Source organism: Bombina bombina, chromosome 3 (assembly GCF_027579735.1).
Source record: "Bombina bombina isolate aBomBom1 chromosome 3, aBomBom1.pri, whole genome shotgun sequence".
In the NCBI taxonomy this organism is placed as follows: Eukaryota; Metazoa; Chordata; class Amphibia; order Anura; family Bombinatoridae; genus Bombina; species Bombina bombina.
In genome coordinates this window covers 30,876,521-30,895,941 of record NC_069501.1, presented here as the reverse complement: position 1 = coordinate 30,895,941, position 19,421 = coordinate 30,876,521, and the positions used below count along the sequence as shown (strand labels likewise).

Below are 19,421 nucleotides of genomic sequence, written 5' to 3'. Positions count from 1 at the left end.
GTGTTGTATCCATTTCTATATGTATTCTGCTTGGTGCCACTAGGTGGAGCTCTATGATCAGTTTTAGGTGATGTGACAAGATTTTTGTTTGCTTGGGTACTCGTGCTGCGTGCCTTTTATTGTACGTTATGTAACTTATTAGTTATAACTATTTCAAAACGTGGTTTAAGTTCTTATAACAGGTGTGTAAAACTAATATTTTTTATGTCCCTTATTCTGATTTTAACAAGGTTTTATTTGGTTATATTCTTTATTTCCTCTCATTCTTTTACAAGTGGAGTAAATATTGTGTCATTTCTTTACTGTAACTATTCATAACGAAAGCAATGATCCCAGACCAGATATAATAATCTCCATGCTCACTGGACACCCAGATACAGTGTAAATAATCTGTCTGCAGTTTCTGACTAAATTGGTATAATTCTCAGTATTAATTAAATGTTGCCTGAGATGTCACATGACTCTGGTGCCGCTCAGATTAACTCACATGAGCTCAGTATAGCACATGATACATCATCTGATCATATTAGGTCATCTGATCAGGAACCGATTGATATCATTTAGGTTCTGAAGATTCAGGTGAGTCGAGTCAGTGGTAGATTCTCTTACAGAATCAGACTTGACCAGTATTTTTTCTTGTTTAGTTTACAATATGCGCAGCTACATACCACAGATGTTCTCCTACCCTGGATTTTAAAGACATTCCAGAGCAGAATGTTGTGGATAAACTGTTTTCTCCATCAAATAGCCAGGCTGGGACTTCCCAGGTAACACGGTCTATGAGTAAGGCATGAGCTGAAATGCGTAAGACAGATGTTACACCGGCTTTTGTTTTGTGATGTGTTTTTAAAGATAGAATAAAAGTCAAGTTTTAAACTTTCTCTTGTACTTTTGACACTTCCCTGCCTACTTTGTAATGTCACATCTTGTAAATGGAGAATACAGTAAACATGAGGTTTATTGAACTGGGTATGCCACGGGAACAAAGGATTCCATGTTGTATAGCTGGGACAATTAGAACATCATTTTAAATCATATCTATTTTATGAGATCAAAATCTCAGCAACTTCCTGCAGCTGTAGACATAAATCTCCCAATACCCACTTACTAGTAATCAGATAATTTATATGTATTTGATGTATAAGGAGTGTTGACAAATTCTGGAAGCAAAATAACTCCTTGATCTCTGCGATACCCTCCTTATTTTCCTGTGCAGTTTGCCATGTGATGCCAGTCTCTGAAAAGGAACCACCGGACACACACACAATACACGTGCATGCTGCCAGATTCCCCTGTACCTACAGATAACACTACCTGAGCCACTGGGCTAACATGGAACCTACTAGATTACTCTCTTTTTAACCATAGATGATCTCGGTAACAGACAGCCACCATAATGTAACACAACTGAGGCAAACATCAGCCAGTGACAGGGCTTATTTCCTTAGCCTTCATTGCCCAATAAATGCTCAGTGCTGCACTGACGTTTCTGGATTCTGAGTCATGGGGAAAGAAAAAGAATTGTCAAAGGATCTGTGGGAAAAAGGTAGTTGAACTGTATAAAACAGGAAAGGGATATAAAAAGATATCCAAGGAATTGAGAATGTAAATCAAGTGTTCAAACTCTAACCAAGAAGTGAAAAATGAGGCGTTCTGTTTGATAACATACTACATTCCTCTTGCCATCAATTATAACCAAATTTCTTGTGCCTTTGTAGCTCACACATCCCCAAAACATCAGCAATTCCCCTCCGTCAAGTAGGAATAGTGTACCTTTCATCATAGGCCTTCTTGACTCCTCTCCAAATGTAGCGTTTATGGTTGTGGCCAAAAAGCTAAATTTTGGTCTCATCACTCCAAATGACTTTGTGCCAGAAGGTTTGAGGCTTGTCTCTGTGCTGTTTGGCGTATTGTAAGCGAGATACTTTGTGGCATTTGCGTAGTAATGGCTTTCTTCTGGCGACTCGACCATGCAGCCCATCTTTCTTCAAGTGCCTCCTTATTGTGCATCTTGAAACAGCCACACCACATGTTTTCAGAGAGTCCTGTATTTCACCTGAAGTTATTTGTGGGTTTGTCTTTGCATCCTGAACAATTTTCCTGGCAGTTGTGGCTGAAATTTTAGTTGGTCTACCTGACCATGGTTTGGTTTTAACAGAACCCCTCATTTTCCACTTCTTTATTAGAGTTTGAACACTGCTGATTTGCATTCTCAATTCCTTGGATATTTTATATCCCTTTCCTGTTTTATACAGCTCAACTACCTTTTCCCGCAGATTTTTTGACAATTCTTTTGCTTTCCCCATGACTCAGAATCCAGAAACGTCAGTGCAGCACTGGATGAAAGATGCAAGGGTCTGTCAGGAGTCCAGAAACTCATTGACCTTTTATACACACACACACTAATTACAAGCAAACAGATCACAGGTGAGGATGGTTACCTTTAATAGCCATTCAAACCTTTTTGTGTTCAACTTGTGTGCATGTTATCAGGCCAAAATCACCAGGGTATGTAAACTTTTGATCAGGGTCATTTGGGTAGTTTCTGTTGTCATTATGATTTAAAAAGAGCAAACACAGTTGATTGATAATAAATGGTTTTAATCAAACACTAACCATGAGTGAAAGAAAAGTTTTTGTGTTATCATTCATATTCTCTGAAAAATGGCCAAGGAATCATAAATTCTGCCAGGGCATGTAAACTTATGAGCACAGCTGTATCTACGTACGACAAAGCAAATGTCACACACAACGATTTACTCTTTACATGAATAGTTGTCTTTACCATACATTGTGCAAACAAATGTCCAGTGCCACCTGCTCAAAGAAAGGGGCAATGAAACGCGTAGGTTTTAATACTAAAAATCCATATGGTTGTTCTTTTTATTCATAAATAGGAAACGGTGCCGTATATTGCTGGCATTTAAATGCTTCACTTTCAGTTCCCTAAGCTCTGACCCAGAACACACAGTGCTGTAAACAGTTTAGTTTCTTAACCTCTGAGATTTGCTGTTGTATCAATGCAATGAAACCATAAAATGACTGGGAACACCATACAGAAACATATCTTGTTTTATGGTTACTTATTTCTTGTCATTTCTGTGCTCTTTGTGTTTAGGTGACTTGTCATTGTGTTCAGTTTGTAGTGACAATGTGTTTATCTAGCAGGACATTCAGCCTGGCATGTACAAGTAGATTGCAAATGAATTATTAACATAAAAGATATCTTTGTTATATATGCGGTAATTGCTCTGTTTACATTATGTTTCACCATCCTGAGGTGTGTGTGTGTGTGTGTGTATATATATATATATATATATATACACACACATATATATATATACACAGGTATATAATAAGTAAGAATGTTCTTTAGGCACGTGAAAGTCACAGAGTGCACAAAAAAAAAACTTCTTAGCTGCATTTCATGAGCGCATACTGCGGTAGGTTGAGGAGCGTACACGTGTCTTGAGTGCTATATGTGCATATGTTTACTTGTCAAGCAAAATGATTATATTTGTCAGCTTTTAGTTTATATTCCTGAATTAGGTTTTGTGCAGAGGTTGTGCCCACTAGTTTGTTATATTTGTATAGTAAATGGTTTGCTAAAGGTGAAAGCCTGATTTGATGTATGTGATCAGTGGTGGGATACTCAGTGTTTGTGATAAATCAGTAGGAAGATGAAGGCAATATAACCTGCCCTACACTATTTTTTCTGCAGGAGTGGATAGCTGTGGCCGGACCGTCATTGTGGTTGTAGGAAGGAATATTCCTGTGTTACTCATAGACATGGAGAAGGTAAGTGAGGATGTACAGTTCATTCTGCTTTTTAATCTTAAATTTATAATTTTTCATCCAATGTGTATCTCATAAACGTCCTTCTTGTAGCTGATCCTGATTATGGAAGTAATCAGACATTGTAATGACTATAGTGGGAAAATATATATATATAATTATACTGTCATTCATTTATGTTCTGTTTCTGTCCAATAGATTATACAATTACTTTGCATAACACAATTTACTTTTCCTCACAATTTTATTTTGTATAAATGCCACTAATGTTGTGTTTTCATCCATCAAAGTCTTCCACCATTCGTGGCATTGCTTGTCATTGCCCACAAAAGCATCTTTTGACTAAATAGTTGCTTCCCTGGCATTCTGTATTGTTCAGTGCTTATTTCTCATTTTCCCTGTGTTCCTTCATGTTCTTTCATGACTGCGCAGGATGCTGAATTCCATACTAATTTATTTGTAGTTCGTACTCACATGGCCAAGTAGCCTCAAAACCAAGGTACTTAGTTACTCCTCTCCCTCATCTGTACTGCCTGATGCTTCTCTCTAGACTGGTGTTGGTGAAGGTAACTGAGCATTAAAAAGGAGATTGTGTATGTGCAACTATAAGAGCTGGACATTACAGGGTCCATATCCACTTCCCTGATGCTACAAAGCTTTTCTACTCTTCAGTTCCACTGCACGTGATCTAAACTCCCTCTGACTTCACCTCACAGGACACATGACAGTCACATTTATTAATAAACACTACAGCAGCAGTGTTTTATAATTATTGTCTACCAGTTTGGATCCCAACTCTTAAGTTGGAGCAACACAATGAAATATGGAATTGATCTTGATTTCTAGGTGCCCAATTAAATGATGAAAGATATAGTATGTTGGAGCTACATCTTATGTGAGTAGAGTTCCCTGTCATGAGTTCCATGTGTTCAGCCTCCAGTGGATGGAGCATTAGAAAAGAATAACGTATCTTTTTTTCAGATGGTAAATAAGCAGATTGCAGGTATATTACCTTCCTCACTTTAACCCAGCATGTACTTCATGGGTGTTATGTAGGTAGCATAAATGAGACTATCCAAATCTCTTCCTACTTCTTACCGGTGGATAACAATTTACAGACCATCTCCAGCTTAGGTACTGAAGAAACCACAAACCAACAAATAAAAACTGTTATGCTTACCAGCTACTTCCAGCCCCTATGTTTTCTTCAGAGTGTACACAGTATATCCGCTTTCCACAGTCCTGTCGAGAGAAGATGCTTTATCAAGTGCCTGGTCTTATGCAAAATGAGTGTGCATGGAGGTTCTGTGCATTTCTAATTTTTGAACGGATTTTTCAGTAGATATTGAGCTCTTACATTAGTCTATGTCAGTTTAAATATTTTCAATCTAAAGAAGAGTAGAAGCATAAGGTATAAATTAGATACTATACATATAGTCAACATCAGTTTCAAGTTGTCACAAGGTGATTGGAATTCCATATATAAGCTTCATGACCAAAGATGTCACAAGGTGATTGGAATACCATATATAAGTTTCATGACCAAAGATGTCACAAGGTGATTGGAATACTATATATAAGCTTCATGACCAAAGATGTCACAAGGTGATTGGAATACCATATATAAGTTTCATGACCAAAGATGTCACAAGGTAATAAGAATACTATATATAAGCTTCATGACCAAAGATGTCACAAGGTGATTGGAATACCATATATAAGCTTCATGACCAAAGATGTCACAAGGTAATTGGAATACTATATATAAGCTTCATGACCAAAGATGTCACAAGGTGATTGGAATACCATATATAAGTTTCATGACCAAAGATGTCACAAGGTGATTGGAATACTATATATAAGCTTCATGACCAAAGATGTCACAAGGTGATTGGAATACCATATATAAGTTTCATGACCAAAGATGTCACAAGGTAATAAGAATACTATATATAAGCTTCATGACCAAAGATGTCACAAGGTGATTGGAATACCTTATATAAGTTTCATGACCAAAGATGTCACAAGGTAATTGGAATACTATATATAAGCTTCATGACCAAAGATGTCAGAAGGTGATTGGAATACCATATATAAGTTCCATGACCAAAGATGTCACAAGGTAATTGGAATACTATATATAAGCTTCATGACCAAAGATGTCAGAAGGTGATTGGAATACCATGTGTAAGCTTCATGACCAAAGATGTCAGAAGGTGATTGGAATACCATGTGTAAGCTTCATGACCAAAGATGTCACAAGGTGATTTGAATATCATATATAAGCTTCACGACCAAAGATGTTGCAAGGTAATTGGAATACCATATATAAGCTTCATGACCAAAGATGTCACAAGGTGATTGGAATACCGTGTATAAGCTTTATGACCTCTCAAGGAAATCTGATCATGAAGATATTGTGCCAAGATCAGGGATCCTCTGAGAAGCTTTACTGAGGTCTTGGTCATTCCCTGGAGATTCAATCTATTGTACTTTCTTTTTTTCTCCTTTTAGGCATCTTACCCCCTGTGATTGTACAATAAAAAACTTTGAAATACAATACTGAGCTGCAGAGAACATGGTTCTTAGATTTAATTATTTTTTACCTGACTCTGTCTTGTGTCTTGGTCCATATCCTTAAACAACATGGTTACAAATCAGTAACATTGCTTAACATAACTTTTAGAAGCTCCTCTTTACAGACAGGGTGGTTGATTCATGGTATAAACATCCAGTGTAGGTGGTAAGGGCTAATCATTTAGGGAAATGATTGAATACCTGGGATATGCAAAAGGGTAGCATAAGAATTAACTTAGCTTACACTTTAGAAGGAAATATGGTTAGACTCGATGGAACTCCTAGAAATGCTTTTCTGTGCCACAAACATTGTATTTTATGCAAGAAGGGAGGGATTTTGTATCACATTAATAGTTATCTCACTGTGCAAGCTTCTTTTTTAGGGGCACAACTTGTATACTTGTGTATCAGCATTCTCTCTTATACGGAATCTTCTCATATCATTATAGATATGTTCATAGCTCATTGTCACCAGTTCCCTTCCTCTGCCGTGTGCGGGTGTTTGTATGACAGCACAGATGCCCTCTGTATCTTCAGTACAAACTAATGTTACACCCAGCTTACCTGTTCCCTCATTAGATTGTAAATGCTCCAAACAATAATGAAATTCCCCAATGTATCCTTAATGTATGGGAATCTGTTTAACCATCGGTATGGATAATAACGTAAATAAACAGATTTATTAGTAAGTAAAACATTTGATGTATAAATCACAGTCCACGGCTGAGCCAGAAGATCTGTTTTAAGTGCATTTGTCTCTTGTTTAAACTTAGAGGCATTAAAGTTAAACTTTCAAATGACTTATGTTATAAATACTTTGTTCTTTTGTTATCCTTTATTGAGTAAACTACCTAGGTATGTTCAGGTGCTGCAATGCAGAACTGGGAGCTAGCTGGTGAATTGTGGCTGCATTAACATGCCTCTTGTCATTGGCTCACCAGATGTGTTCAGCTAGCTCCCAGATGCTGCTCTGGAGCTGACTTTAACTATAAGTTTAATTCATTTTCAGGGGACAAACACATTATTTATTAGCGATAGTACCATAATACTTTTATGTCTCTTTATGAATCACTCTGTACATTAGCATAACACAAATGTATATTAATGTGTGATTTATAGTGACGCAGTAAACTACATTTGTGCACTGATACGGTCTGTTGTCTCATTAATGATGAGTCCCCTCCTGTGTGTGACTTCCTCAGGCTCTCTTGTATTTCATCCACATGATGGATCATATAGCGGCTAAAGAGTACGTCCTGGTATATTTCCACACACTAACTGGCGAACACAACCATCTCGATTCCGACTTCCTGAAGAACATGTATGATATTGTAGATGGCAAGTAAGTATAACTGATGGTCTGTTTATAGATATACACAGATGTATAGACCTATCAGTATATAGCAGGGTTATAATGCAATTTATTTGTTATTATTCTTTAAAACAAACCCCCAATTAAAATGTATATGCGAAACAATTGAAATTAATAATTATTCCTAAATTCTTTAGATTAGGTAAAATTAATATACAAATTGCAATATATTTATGTAGAAACCAGATTATGAATCAAATTCTACACGCTTATGCTGTTATAATATTCTTTACAAAGATCAAAAGATAAACCCTTAAAATTAACTTTACTCACAATAATCGCATTAAAATACCAGAGTATTGACCGTTAACAATGCTTAGTTAGACAATATGACAAAATACTTTAACATCCAATTGATATGCCAATTTATCAACTTGGCATATAAAAAGTTTTAAAAGGATTATAATACCTTCATCATAGACTCAATTACTTTCTCAGTTATCTTAATGTCACATACATACCTTGAGATCAGCAATCAGATGTAGTTTCACATAATTATATCTATATTGGATTACTATCCCATATTAATATAAATATTGCATATCTGTATATCTCTTGCTGAGTGTCTAGAAACATATGATATTATTTACAGCACCAATTATATATGTACTTATTAGATGCCTGAAAAATATAAGAATGTTATCCATTTTGAAACAAGTTGTTTAAACATTTACATTGATTATATAGCTACTTATTAAGTTTAGCAAATACTTATCTAATATGTTACTGTGATGCATTTCTTCTCAGGATATATATATATATATATATATATATATATATATATATTTCTCCAACATTGGTGTGTCCGGTCCACGGTGTCATCCATTACTTGTGGGATATTCTCCTCCCCCACAGGGAAAGGCAAGGAGAGCACACAGCAAGAGCTGTCCATATAGTCCCTCCCAGGCTCCGCCCCCCTAGTCATTCTCCTTGCCGCTCTGAACAAGTAGCATCTCCTCGGGGATGGTGAGGAGTTTGTGGTGTTTAGTTGTAGTTTTTTATTCTTCTATCAAGAGTTTGTTATTTTAAAATAGTGCTGGTATGTACTATTTACTCTGAAACAGAAAGAGATGAAGATTTCTGTTTGTGAGAGGAAGATGATTTTAGCAGCAGTTACTAAAATCGTTTGCTGTTTCCACACAGGACTGTTGAGATGAGATAACTTCAGTTGGGGGAAACAGTTAGCAGGCTCTTCTGCTCAAGGTATGACTAGCCATATTTCTAACAAGACTGTGTAATGCTGGAAGGCTGTAATTTCCCCTCATGGGGACCGGTAAGCCATTTTCTTAGTCTCAAACAGAATAAAGGGCTTATTATGGGCTATAAACTGGTAGACACTTTTAGGGGCTAAATCGATTGCTTTATTTAAGTATTATATGCAGTTTGAAGTTGTATTTCACACTTTTATAACATTGGGGAACGTTTTTAGCACCAGGCACTTGTTAAGACACCTTCCCAGTCAGGAAGGGCCTTTCTCTGTAGTAGGCAGAGCCTCATTTTCGCGCCATTACTGTGCAGTTAATTTTGAGTTCAGTACATGCAGCTGCATGTGTGAGGGTCTGGTATCCACTGAAAACGTTCCTAGAAGGCTTCATTTGGTATCATATACCCCCCTTGGATTGGTGAAGTTGCAGCAAAGGCTGTGGCTGGGACTGTAAGGGGGTTAAAATTAAAAACGGCTCCGGTTTCCACATTTTAAGGGTTAACAGCTTGAAAATTGGGGTGCAATACTTTGAATGTATTAAGACACTGTGGTGAAAATTTGGTAAAGATTGGATAATTCCTTCATAGTTTTTCACATATTCAGTAATAAAGTGTGCCCTGTTTAACATTTAAAGAGACAGTAACGGTTTTGTTTTAAAACGGTTTTTGTGCTTTATTAACCAGTTTAAGCCTGTTTAACATGTCTGTACCTTCAGATAGATCATGTTCTGTATGTATGGTAGCCAATGTGGTTCCCCCTTCAAATATAGTGGGATAATTGTGCCATTGCGTCCAAACAAAGTAAGGACAGAACTGTCACAAATTGTAAAGTTGCCCAGGATGATTCCGCAGATGAAGGAAGTAGACATAGTTCTACATCATCTCCTTCTGTGTCTATACCAGTTATGCCCGCGCAGGCGACCCCTAGTACTTCTAGCGCGCCAATGCTTGTTACTATGCAGTAATTGACGGCAGTAATGGATAACTCCATAGCTAATATTTTATCCAAAATGCCAGCATTTCAGAGAAAGCGCGATTGCTCTGTTTTAAACACTGTAGAGCAGGAGGGCGCTGATGATAATTTTTCTGTCATACCCTCACACCAATCTGAAGTGGCAGTGAGGGAGGTTTTGTCAGATGGGGAAATTTCTGATACAGGAAGAATTTCTCAGCAGGCAGAACCTGATGTTGTGACATTTAAATTTAAATTAGAGCATCTCAGCGCATTACTTAAGGAGGTGCTATCTACTCTGGATGATTGTGACAATCTGGTCAACCCAGAAAAATTGTGCAAGATGGACAGTTCCTTGAGGTCCCGGTGCACCCTGATGCTTTTCCGATACCTAAACGGGTGGCGGACATAGTGAATAAGGAGTGGGAGAAGCCAGGCATACCTTTTGTCCCTCCTCCTATATTTAAGAAATTGTTCCCTATGGTCGACCCCAGGAAGGACACATGGCAAACAGTCCCTAAGGTCGAGGGGGAGTTTTCTACTCTAGCCAAGCGCACGACCATTCCTATTGAGGACAATTGTGCTTTCAAAGATCCTATGGATAAAAAATTGGAGGGTTTGCTTAAAAAGATTTTTGTACAGCAAGGTTACCTCCTTCAACCTATTTCGTGCATTATTCCTGTCACTACAGCGGCGTGGTTCTGGTTCGAGGAACTGGAAAAGTCGCTCAGTAGGGAGACTCCGTATGAGGAAGTCATGGACAGAATTTACGCACTTAAGTTAGCTAATTCCTTTATTTTAGACGCCGCTTTGCAGTTAGCGAGGTTAGCGGCAAAAAATTCAGGGTTTACAATTGTGGCGCGCAGAGCGCTCTGGCTAAAGTCTTGGTCGGCGGATGTATCTTCCAAGACAAAATTGCTTAATACCCCTTTCAAAGGTAAGACCCCTTTTGGGCCAGAATTGAAAGAGATTATTTCAGTCATCACTGGGGGAAAGGGCCATGCCCTCTCACAAGATAAACCTTTCAAGGCTAAGAATAAGTCCAATTTTCGTTCCTTTCGCAATTTCAGGAACGGACCGGCTTCCAACTCGGCAGCCTCTAGACAAGAGGGTAACGCTTCCCAGACTAAACCAGCTTGGAAATCAATGCAAGGCTGGAACAAGGGTAAACAGGCCAAGAAACCTGCTGCTTGCTACCAAGACAGCATGAAGAGGTAGCCCCCGATCCGGAACCGGATCTAGTAGGGGGCAGACTCTCTCTCTTTGCTCAGGCTTGGGCAAGAGATGTTCAGGATCCCTGGGCACTAGAAATAGTCTCTCAGGGTTATCTTCTAGAATTCAAGGAACTACCCCCAAGGGGAAGGTTCCACATGTCTCACTTATCTTCAAACCAAGTAAAGAGACAGGCATTCTTGCATTGTGTAGAAGACCTGTTAAAGATGGGAGTGATACTCCCAGTTCCAACTGTGGAACAAGGTCAGGGGTTTTACTCAAATCTGTTTGTAGTTCCCAAAAAAAGAGGGAACTTTCAGACCAATTCTGGATTTAAAAATTCTAAACAAATTTCTCAGAGTGCCATCGTTCAAAATGGAAACTATTCGAACGATTTTACCTACAATCCAGGAGGGTCAATTTATGACTACCGTGGATCTAAAGGATGCGTATCTGCATATTCCTACCCACAAAGATCATCATCAGTTCCTAAGGTTCGCCTTTCTGGACAAACATTACCTATTGTGGCTCTCCCATTCGGACTAGCCACTGCTCCAAGGATTTTCACAAAGGTGCTCGGGTCCCTTCTAGCGGTTCTAAGACCCAGGGGCATTGCAGTGGCACCTTACTTGGACGACATCCTAATTCAAGCGTCGTCTCTTTCAAAGACAAAGGCTCACACAGACATTGTTCTAGCCTTTCTCAGATCTCACGGGTGGTAGGTGAACATAGAAAAAAGTTCCCCGTCTCCGTCAACAAAAGTCCCTTTCTTGGGAACAATAATAGATTCTTTAGAAATGAAGATTTTCCTGACAGATGTCAGAGAGTCAAAGCTTCTAAACGCTTGTCAAGTTCTTCACTCTGTTCTACGGCCTTCCATAGCTCAGTGCATGGAAGTAGTAGGGTTGATGGTTGCAGCAATGGACATAGTTCCTTTTGCGCGAATTCATCTAAGACCATTACAACTGTGCATGCTCAAACAGTGGAATGGGGACTATACAGACTTGTCTCCAGTGATTCAAGTAGATCAGAAGACCAGAGACTCACTCCGTTGGTGGCTGACTCAGGATCACCTGTCCCAGGGAATGAGCTTCCGCAGACCAGAGTAGGTCATTGTCACGACCGACGCCAGTCTATTAGGCTGGGGCGCGGTCTGGGATTCCCTGAAAGCTCAGGGTCTATGGTCTCGGGAAGAGTCTCTTCTCCCGATAAACATCCTGGAACTGAGAGCGATATTCAATGCTCTCCGGGCTTGGCCTCAACTAGCAAAGGCCAGATTCATAAGATTACAATCAGACAACATGACGACTGTTGCTTACTTCAACCATCAGGGGGGAACAAGGAGTTCCCTGGCGATGAGAGAGGTGACCAAGATCATCAAATGGGCGGAGGATCACTCCTACCACCTGTCTGCGATCCACATCCCAGGAGTGGAAAACTGGGAGGCGGATTATCTGAGTCGTCAGACCTTTCATCCGGGGGAGTGGGAACTCCACCCGGAGGTGTTTGCCCAGTTGACCCAATTATGGGGCATTCCAGACATGGATCTGATGGCATCTCGTCAGAACTTCAAGGTTCCTTGCTACGGGTCCAGATCCAGGGATCCCAAGGCGACTCTAGTGGATGCATTAGTGGCGCCTTGGACTTTCAACCTAGCTTATGCGTTTCCACCGTTCCTTCTCATTCCCAGGCTGGTAGCCAGGATCAAACAGGAGAAGGCCTCGGTGATTTTGATAGCTCCTGCGTGGCCACGCAGAACTTTGTATGCAGACCTGGTGAATATGTCATCGGCTCCACCATGGAAGCTACCTTTGAGACAGGATCTTCTAGTACAAGTTCCATTCGAACATCCAAATCTAGTTTCTCTCCAGCTGACTGCTTGGAAATTGAACGCTTGATTTTGTCTAAGCGTGGGTTTTCGGATTCTGTGATAGATACTCTGGTACAAGCCAGAAAACCTGTGACTAGAAAGATTACCATAAAATATGGAAAAGATATATCTGTTGGTGTGAATCCAAGGGATTCTCATGGAGTAAGATTAAAATTCCTAGGATCCTTTCCTTTCTCCAAGAAGGTTTGGATAAGGGATTATCAGCAAGTTCTCTAAAAGGACAGATTTCTGCTTTATCTGTCTTGTTACACAAACGACTGGCAGCTGTGCCAGATGTTCAAGCTTTTGTTCAGGCTTTGGTCAGGATCAAGCCTGTTTACAGACCCTTGACTCCTCCCTGGAGTCTAAATTTGGTTCTTTCAGTTCTTCAAGGGGTTCCGTTTGAACCCTTACATTCCATAGATATCAAGTTGTTATCTTGGAAAGTTCTGTTTTTGGTTGCTATTCTTCTGCTAGAAGAGTTTCTGAATTATCTGCTCTGCAGTGTAATCCGCCCTATCTGGTGTTCCATTCAGATAAGGTTGTTTTGCGTACTAAACCTGGTTTCCTTCCAAAGGTTGTTTCCAACAAGAATATTAACCAGGAAATAGTTGTGCCTTCTTTGTGTCCGAATCCAGTTTTCAAAGAAGGAACGCTTGTTACACAATTTAGATGTAGTCCGTGCTTTAAGGTTCTATTTAGAAGCAACAAAGGATTTCAGACAAACGTCTTCTCTCTTTGTAGTTTATTCTGGCAAGAGGAGAGGTCAAAAAAAGCTACTGCTACCTCTCTTTCCTTTTGGCTGAAAAGCATCATACGATTGGCTTACGAGACTGCCGGACGGCAGCCTCCTGAACGAATCACAGCTCACTCTACTAGGGCTGTGGCTTCCACATGGGCCTTCAAGAACGAGGCTTCTGTTGATCAGATATGTAAGGCAGCGACCTGGTCTTCTCTGCACACTTTGTCCAAATTCTACAAATTTGATACTTTTGCTTCTTCGGAGGCTATTTTTGGGAGAAAGGTTTTGCAAGCCGTGGTGCCTTCTGTTTAGGTAACCTGATTTGCTCCCTCCCTTCATCCGTGTCCTAAAGCTTTGGTATTGGTTCCCACAAGTAATGGATGACACCGTGGACCGGACACACCAATGTTGGAGAAAACAGAATTTATGCTTACCTGATAAATTACTTTCTCCAACGGTGTGTCCGGTCCACGGCCCGCCCTGGTTTTTTAATCAGGTTTGAAGAATTTCTTTCTCTATACACTACAGTCACCACGGCACACTATAGTTTCTCCTTTTTTTCTCCTAACCGTCGGTCGAATGACTGGGGGGGACGGAGCCTGGGAGGGACTATATTGACAGCTCTTGCTGTGTGCTCTCCTTGCCTTTCCCTGTGGGGGAGGAGAATATCCCACAAGTAATGGATGACACCGTGGACCGGACACACCGTTGGAGAAAGTAATTTATCAGGTAAGCATAAATTCTGTTATACAGTCTGAGTATCAATTACATCTTTGAGAATTATACAGTTCATATAGATGAATTTATAACTTCTCTTTTTAACACCAAGATTTAAGTTCTTATATGTTTTCAGCAAAATATGTCTCTCTGTTTTCTCTATTCTGCTATTTTCAATTTAGACGTACGTCTGAGCTTCGTGTATTTGAAACTCGGTAGGGGATACTTAACACGTATATGCTAAGGGCTATTTCCTCTGAGTATGTTTTTATATTTTACTATTCTTACAGACAAACTGTGTGTTCCTTACAGGGGCTTGTACGTTTTTTATTACCCATCTTGGGCAGGAAACCCATATATGGGCATATACTGTACATCTGAGGACTCCATATTTTTTTTTTTTTTATAATTTTTATTAAGGTGAAATTTGGCATACAACAAGATATTAAAACATTCCATAAGTGTTATCACAGGTTATATAATATAAGGTTCATCAAACAATAGATATGACGTGAATATAGACGTTATTAGTAATGTTCGCCAATAAGATAACAAGCAAAATATCGTTAGTACTGTTTTATAGTAACACAATACGGTCATGCCAACGATAAGTTAAGCTCCTCTACTCATTGAAAGGGCCGCTCTTGGACCCACAACCAAGTTAGATTATTGCTACAATAGGAGACTACCTGGAATAAAGAAGACCACTCATGGGTCTAATTCTATTTACCTCAGATTTTGAAAATTTTTTAGATTAACAAACTATAGGGGAATAATTATAAAGTTCTCTGTAAATGAAACAAAAGGTTATCATGCAATAATGAGAGACCAAGAAGTCAATTCTGCATAGCCAATGTCAAATGTCCACATTTACACTTGGTCTCTCTGGGCAACTCACAGTCTGGGTGAGAAAAAGCGCTGTGGCGCAGCATACCAAAAGGAAGAGTTTTCTACCCCACTCCAGAGCGCAAGGCCGAGGGCTTATCTTGAGCCAGCTGCAACAGGTAGCTGCCGATATTGCCATTCCGCCAATGGGGCTCCAAATGTAGATCCGAGTTTGCGATGGACCAGAAGTCCTCAGGTAAATCCATTTTGCGGGCATAGTTGAAAATCAGTAGCTCTGTGCTGGGGGATGTGTTTGTAGACCGCATAGTCTGCTGCCGATGCAGTTCTGGCTCTCTCCGGTATCTCCGGATCGGAGGCCACGTGGTCGTCTGTATAGTTTGGGGTATAGCTTCCACTGCTGCTTGGAGGGTAGTAGCATTTGCCGGTAGACACTTTACTGCTGTTATGGAAGTATCATTTGCTCGTATTGTCTGAGCTGCAGGTATGAGTCTATGAGTAGGCTTAGCAGAGATCCTAGGCAGCAGCTTTTCCAGGAGCCGGTGAGAGGCCTCAATGAAGCTCAAAGCCTGTGTCTCCCAATCTACCCCGATCGCCATTATTCTTAACAAAGTTTCTGAGACATCAGCCGCTATCCACGCTGCAACTGCTTCAACAGCTCAATTTAGCTAGGTAGTAATAAGTTGGGAGCCACCTCTTAAATATTGGAAGCTGTAAATCCTGCTATAACTGTTTCAGGTCTGCCATCAACTGCTCCAGCATTCTTCCCCTGAATGGTTGCGTTGTAGGGCTTAGATTGGGAGTAAATGAGAAAAGTAGGGTCTCATATTCACTGGATCGGGTACTTTACAGTGTAGCCTAGTAGGGATCTTCGTTAAAGTCGAGAAACACTTTACTAGCCGATATTTTTGCCCCAAAAGACTAGATCTAGAGCGGGAGCTCCTGCTGTGTGCGACCGATCTCTCAGGCGGTTGGCTCCGCCCCCCCAGGACTCCATATTTTAACATTTACTTTGAAGTGGCCCATTGGTCTTATCTATACAAAGGTCTAAATCCTTTGTTCTCTCCTGTGTAATATTGCATATTGAATGGGGAGGATTGATGTGTAGTCAGCAAGGCATCTCATGTCTGACCTCAGAATTGCAATACACAGAATGTATTCAGCGATAAGATGAGCATGCTCAAATTTAATATTTGATGCATATTTATTTTATCTTATATAATATATATATATATATATATATATATATATATATATATATATATATATATATATATTGTCTACTGACATTCACCAAGTAAGTATCTTGGTGCTAACACTGATGGTCTATTGATAGATAGACACAGATATATAAACCAATAGATAGACCATCATTGTTGGCATCAATATGCTTGCTTGGTCTTGATATAGATATACACAGATGTATAGACCAAGTAAGTATATTGGTGCCACAAACACTGATGGTCTATTTATAGATATACACAGATGTATAGACCATTAGATAGACCAAGTAAGTATATTGGTGCCAACACTTATGATCTATTTATAGATAGACACAGATGTATAGACCATTATATAGACCAAGTAAGTATATTGGTGCCAAAGCTGATGGTCTAGTTATAGATAGACACAGATGTATAGACCAATAGATAGACCAAATAAGTATATTGGTGTCCCAAATGCTGATGGTCTATTTATAGATAGACAGATGTATAGACAATTAGATAGACCAAGTAAGTATATTGGTGCCACAAACGCTAATGGTATATTTCTCTTGTTAAGTGTGTTCAGTCCACGGGTCATCCATTACTTATGGGATATATTCTCCTTCGCAACAGGAAGTTGCAAGAGGATTACCCAAGCAGAGCTGCTATATAGCTCCTCCCCTCACATGTCATACCCAGTCATTCTCTTGCAACCCTCAACAAAGAAGGAGGTCGCGAGAGGAGCTGGAGTTTTTACTTAACTATTAACTATTCTTCAATCAAAAGTTTGTTATTTTAAATGGCACCGGAGTGTGCTGTTTTTCTATCTCAGGCAGTATTTGGAAGAAGAAACTGCCTGCGTTTTTTATCTATGATCTTAGCAGGCGTAACTAAGATCCACTGGCTGTTCTCGACATTCTGAGGAGTGGGGTAACTTCAGACTGGGAATAGCATGCGGGGTCCTCCGCAAATGAGGTATGTGCGGTACTTTATTTTCTGGGAATGGAATTGACTAAGAAAATACTGCTGTTACCGTATGATGTAAGTACAGCCTTAAATGCAGTAGTAGCAACTGGTATCAGGCTGATAAATGTATGCGCAGTCGAGTTATATTCTAGGGACTAGAATTTGACTGAGAAAATACTGTTAACACTGAAATAATACTTAAGCCTTCTCTGCAGTGGTAGCGACTGGTAGCAGGCTTAGTGATAGCTTTGCATGACATTGAAAAATGTTGATTTTTAATAAAACGTTTACTGGCATGTTATTCGTTTTTTTGTGAGGTACTTTGGTGATAAATCGCTTTGGGCATGATTTTTTCCACATGGCTAACATATTTTTCTGCATGGAAACCGTTATATCAGGGCTCCCACTGTTGTGATTGGAGTGGGAGGGCCCTTGTTTTAGCGCCTTATTGCGCAGTTAAAATTATTGCACAGTCTTTCTGCTTCTTCCTCCTTGATCCAGGACGTCTCTAGAGAGCTCAGGGGTCTGCAAATGTCATTTGTGAGGGAGGTAATCAGTCACAGCAGATCTGTGACAGTGTGCTGACTGTGATTAAAAGAGTTAAATCTTAATTGATATCTGTTTTATCCGTTTTGGGTATCGAGGGGTTAATCATCCTTTTGCTAATGGGTGCAATCCTCTGCTAATAGTACACTTCTTGTTAAGAATTGTTCAATTATATCTGTATTTTTGAAGCGCTGCAGCGTTTTTTATATTGCTTGTAAAACTTATTGAAAGTGATTTCCAAGCTTGTTATTTTCATTGCTAAGTCTGTTTTAACATGTCTGATTCAGAGGAAACTGTTTGTTCATCATGTTCAAAAGCCAATGTGGAGCCCAATAGAACGATGTGTACCAATTGTATTGATATTGCTTTGAATAAAAGTCAATCTGTACCGATAAAGAAGCTATCACCAGACAACGAGGGGGAAGTTATGCCGCCTAACTCTCCTCACGTGTCAGTACCTGCGTCTCCCGCTCGGGAGATGCGTAGGATTGAGACACCTAGTACATCTAGGCCCTTACAAATCACTTTACATGATATGGCTAATGTTATGAAAGAAGTATTATATAATATGCCCGAATTAAGGGGCAAACGCGATAGCTCTGGGTTAAGGACAGAGCGCGCTGATGACACGAGAGCCATGTCTGATACTGCGTCACAACTTGCAGAACATGAGGACGGTGAGCTTCATTCTGTCGGTGACGGTTCTGATTCGGGGAGACCGGATTCAGAAATTTCAAATTTTAAATTTAAGCTTGAGAACCTCCGTGTGTTACTAGGGGAGGTATTAGCGGCTCTGAATGAGTGCGACACGGTGGCAATTCCAGAGAAATTGTGTAGGTTGGATAGATACTATGCGGTACCGGTGTGTACTGACGTTTTTTCTATACCAAAAAGACTTACAGAAATTATCAGTAAGGAGTGGGATAGACCCAGTGTGCCTTTTTCCCCTCCCCCGATATTTAGAAAAATGTTCCCTATAGACGCCACCACACGAGACTTATGGCAGACGGTCCCTAAGGTGGAGGGAGCAGTTTCTACGTTAGCCAAGCGTACCACTATCCCGGTGGAGGATAGCTGTGCTTTCTCAGATCCAATGGATAAAAAATTAGAGGTTTATCTTAAGAAAATGTTTGTTCAACAGGGTTTTATATTGCAGCCTCTTGCATGCATTGCGCCTGTCACGGCTGCAGCGGCATTCTGGTTTGAGTCTCTGGAAGAGGCGATTCGCACAGAGCCGTTGGGTGAGGCCTTGAGCAAAGTTAGAACCCTTAAGCAAGCTAATGCGTTTGTTTCAGATGCCGTAGTACATCTAACCAAACTTACGGCTAAATATTCCGGATTCGCCATACAGGCGCGCAGAGCGCTCTGGCTTAAATCCTGGTCAGCGGATGTAACTTCCAAGTCTAAACTACTTAACATTC

General features: G+C 39.9%; 1 protein-coding gene across 2 annotated transcripts in view; it reads left to right on the top strand.

The window, feature by feature from the left end:
- The window catches only part of GDAP2 (ganglioside induced differentiation associated protein 2), a 292,812-nt gene that overhangs the window by 150,844 nt on the left and 122,547 nt on the right, over positions 1-19,421 (top strand). For both annotated transcript variants that reach the window (XM_053705768.1, XM_053705769.1), the window contains exons 10-11: positions 3,722-3,798; positions 7,575-7,714. In XM_053705768.1, coding sequence (XP_053561743.1) covers positions 3,722-3,798; positions 7,575-7,714 — 217 coding nt within the window. The remainder of the gene's footprint in view (positions 1-3,721; positions 3,799-7,574; positions 7,715-19,421) is intronic.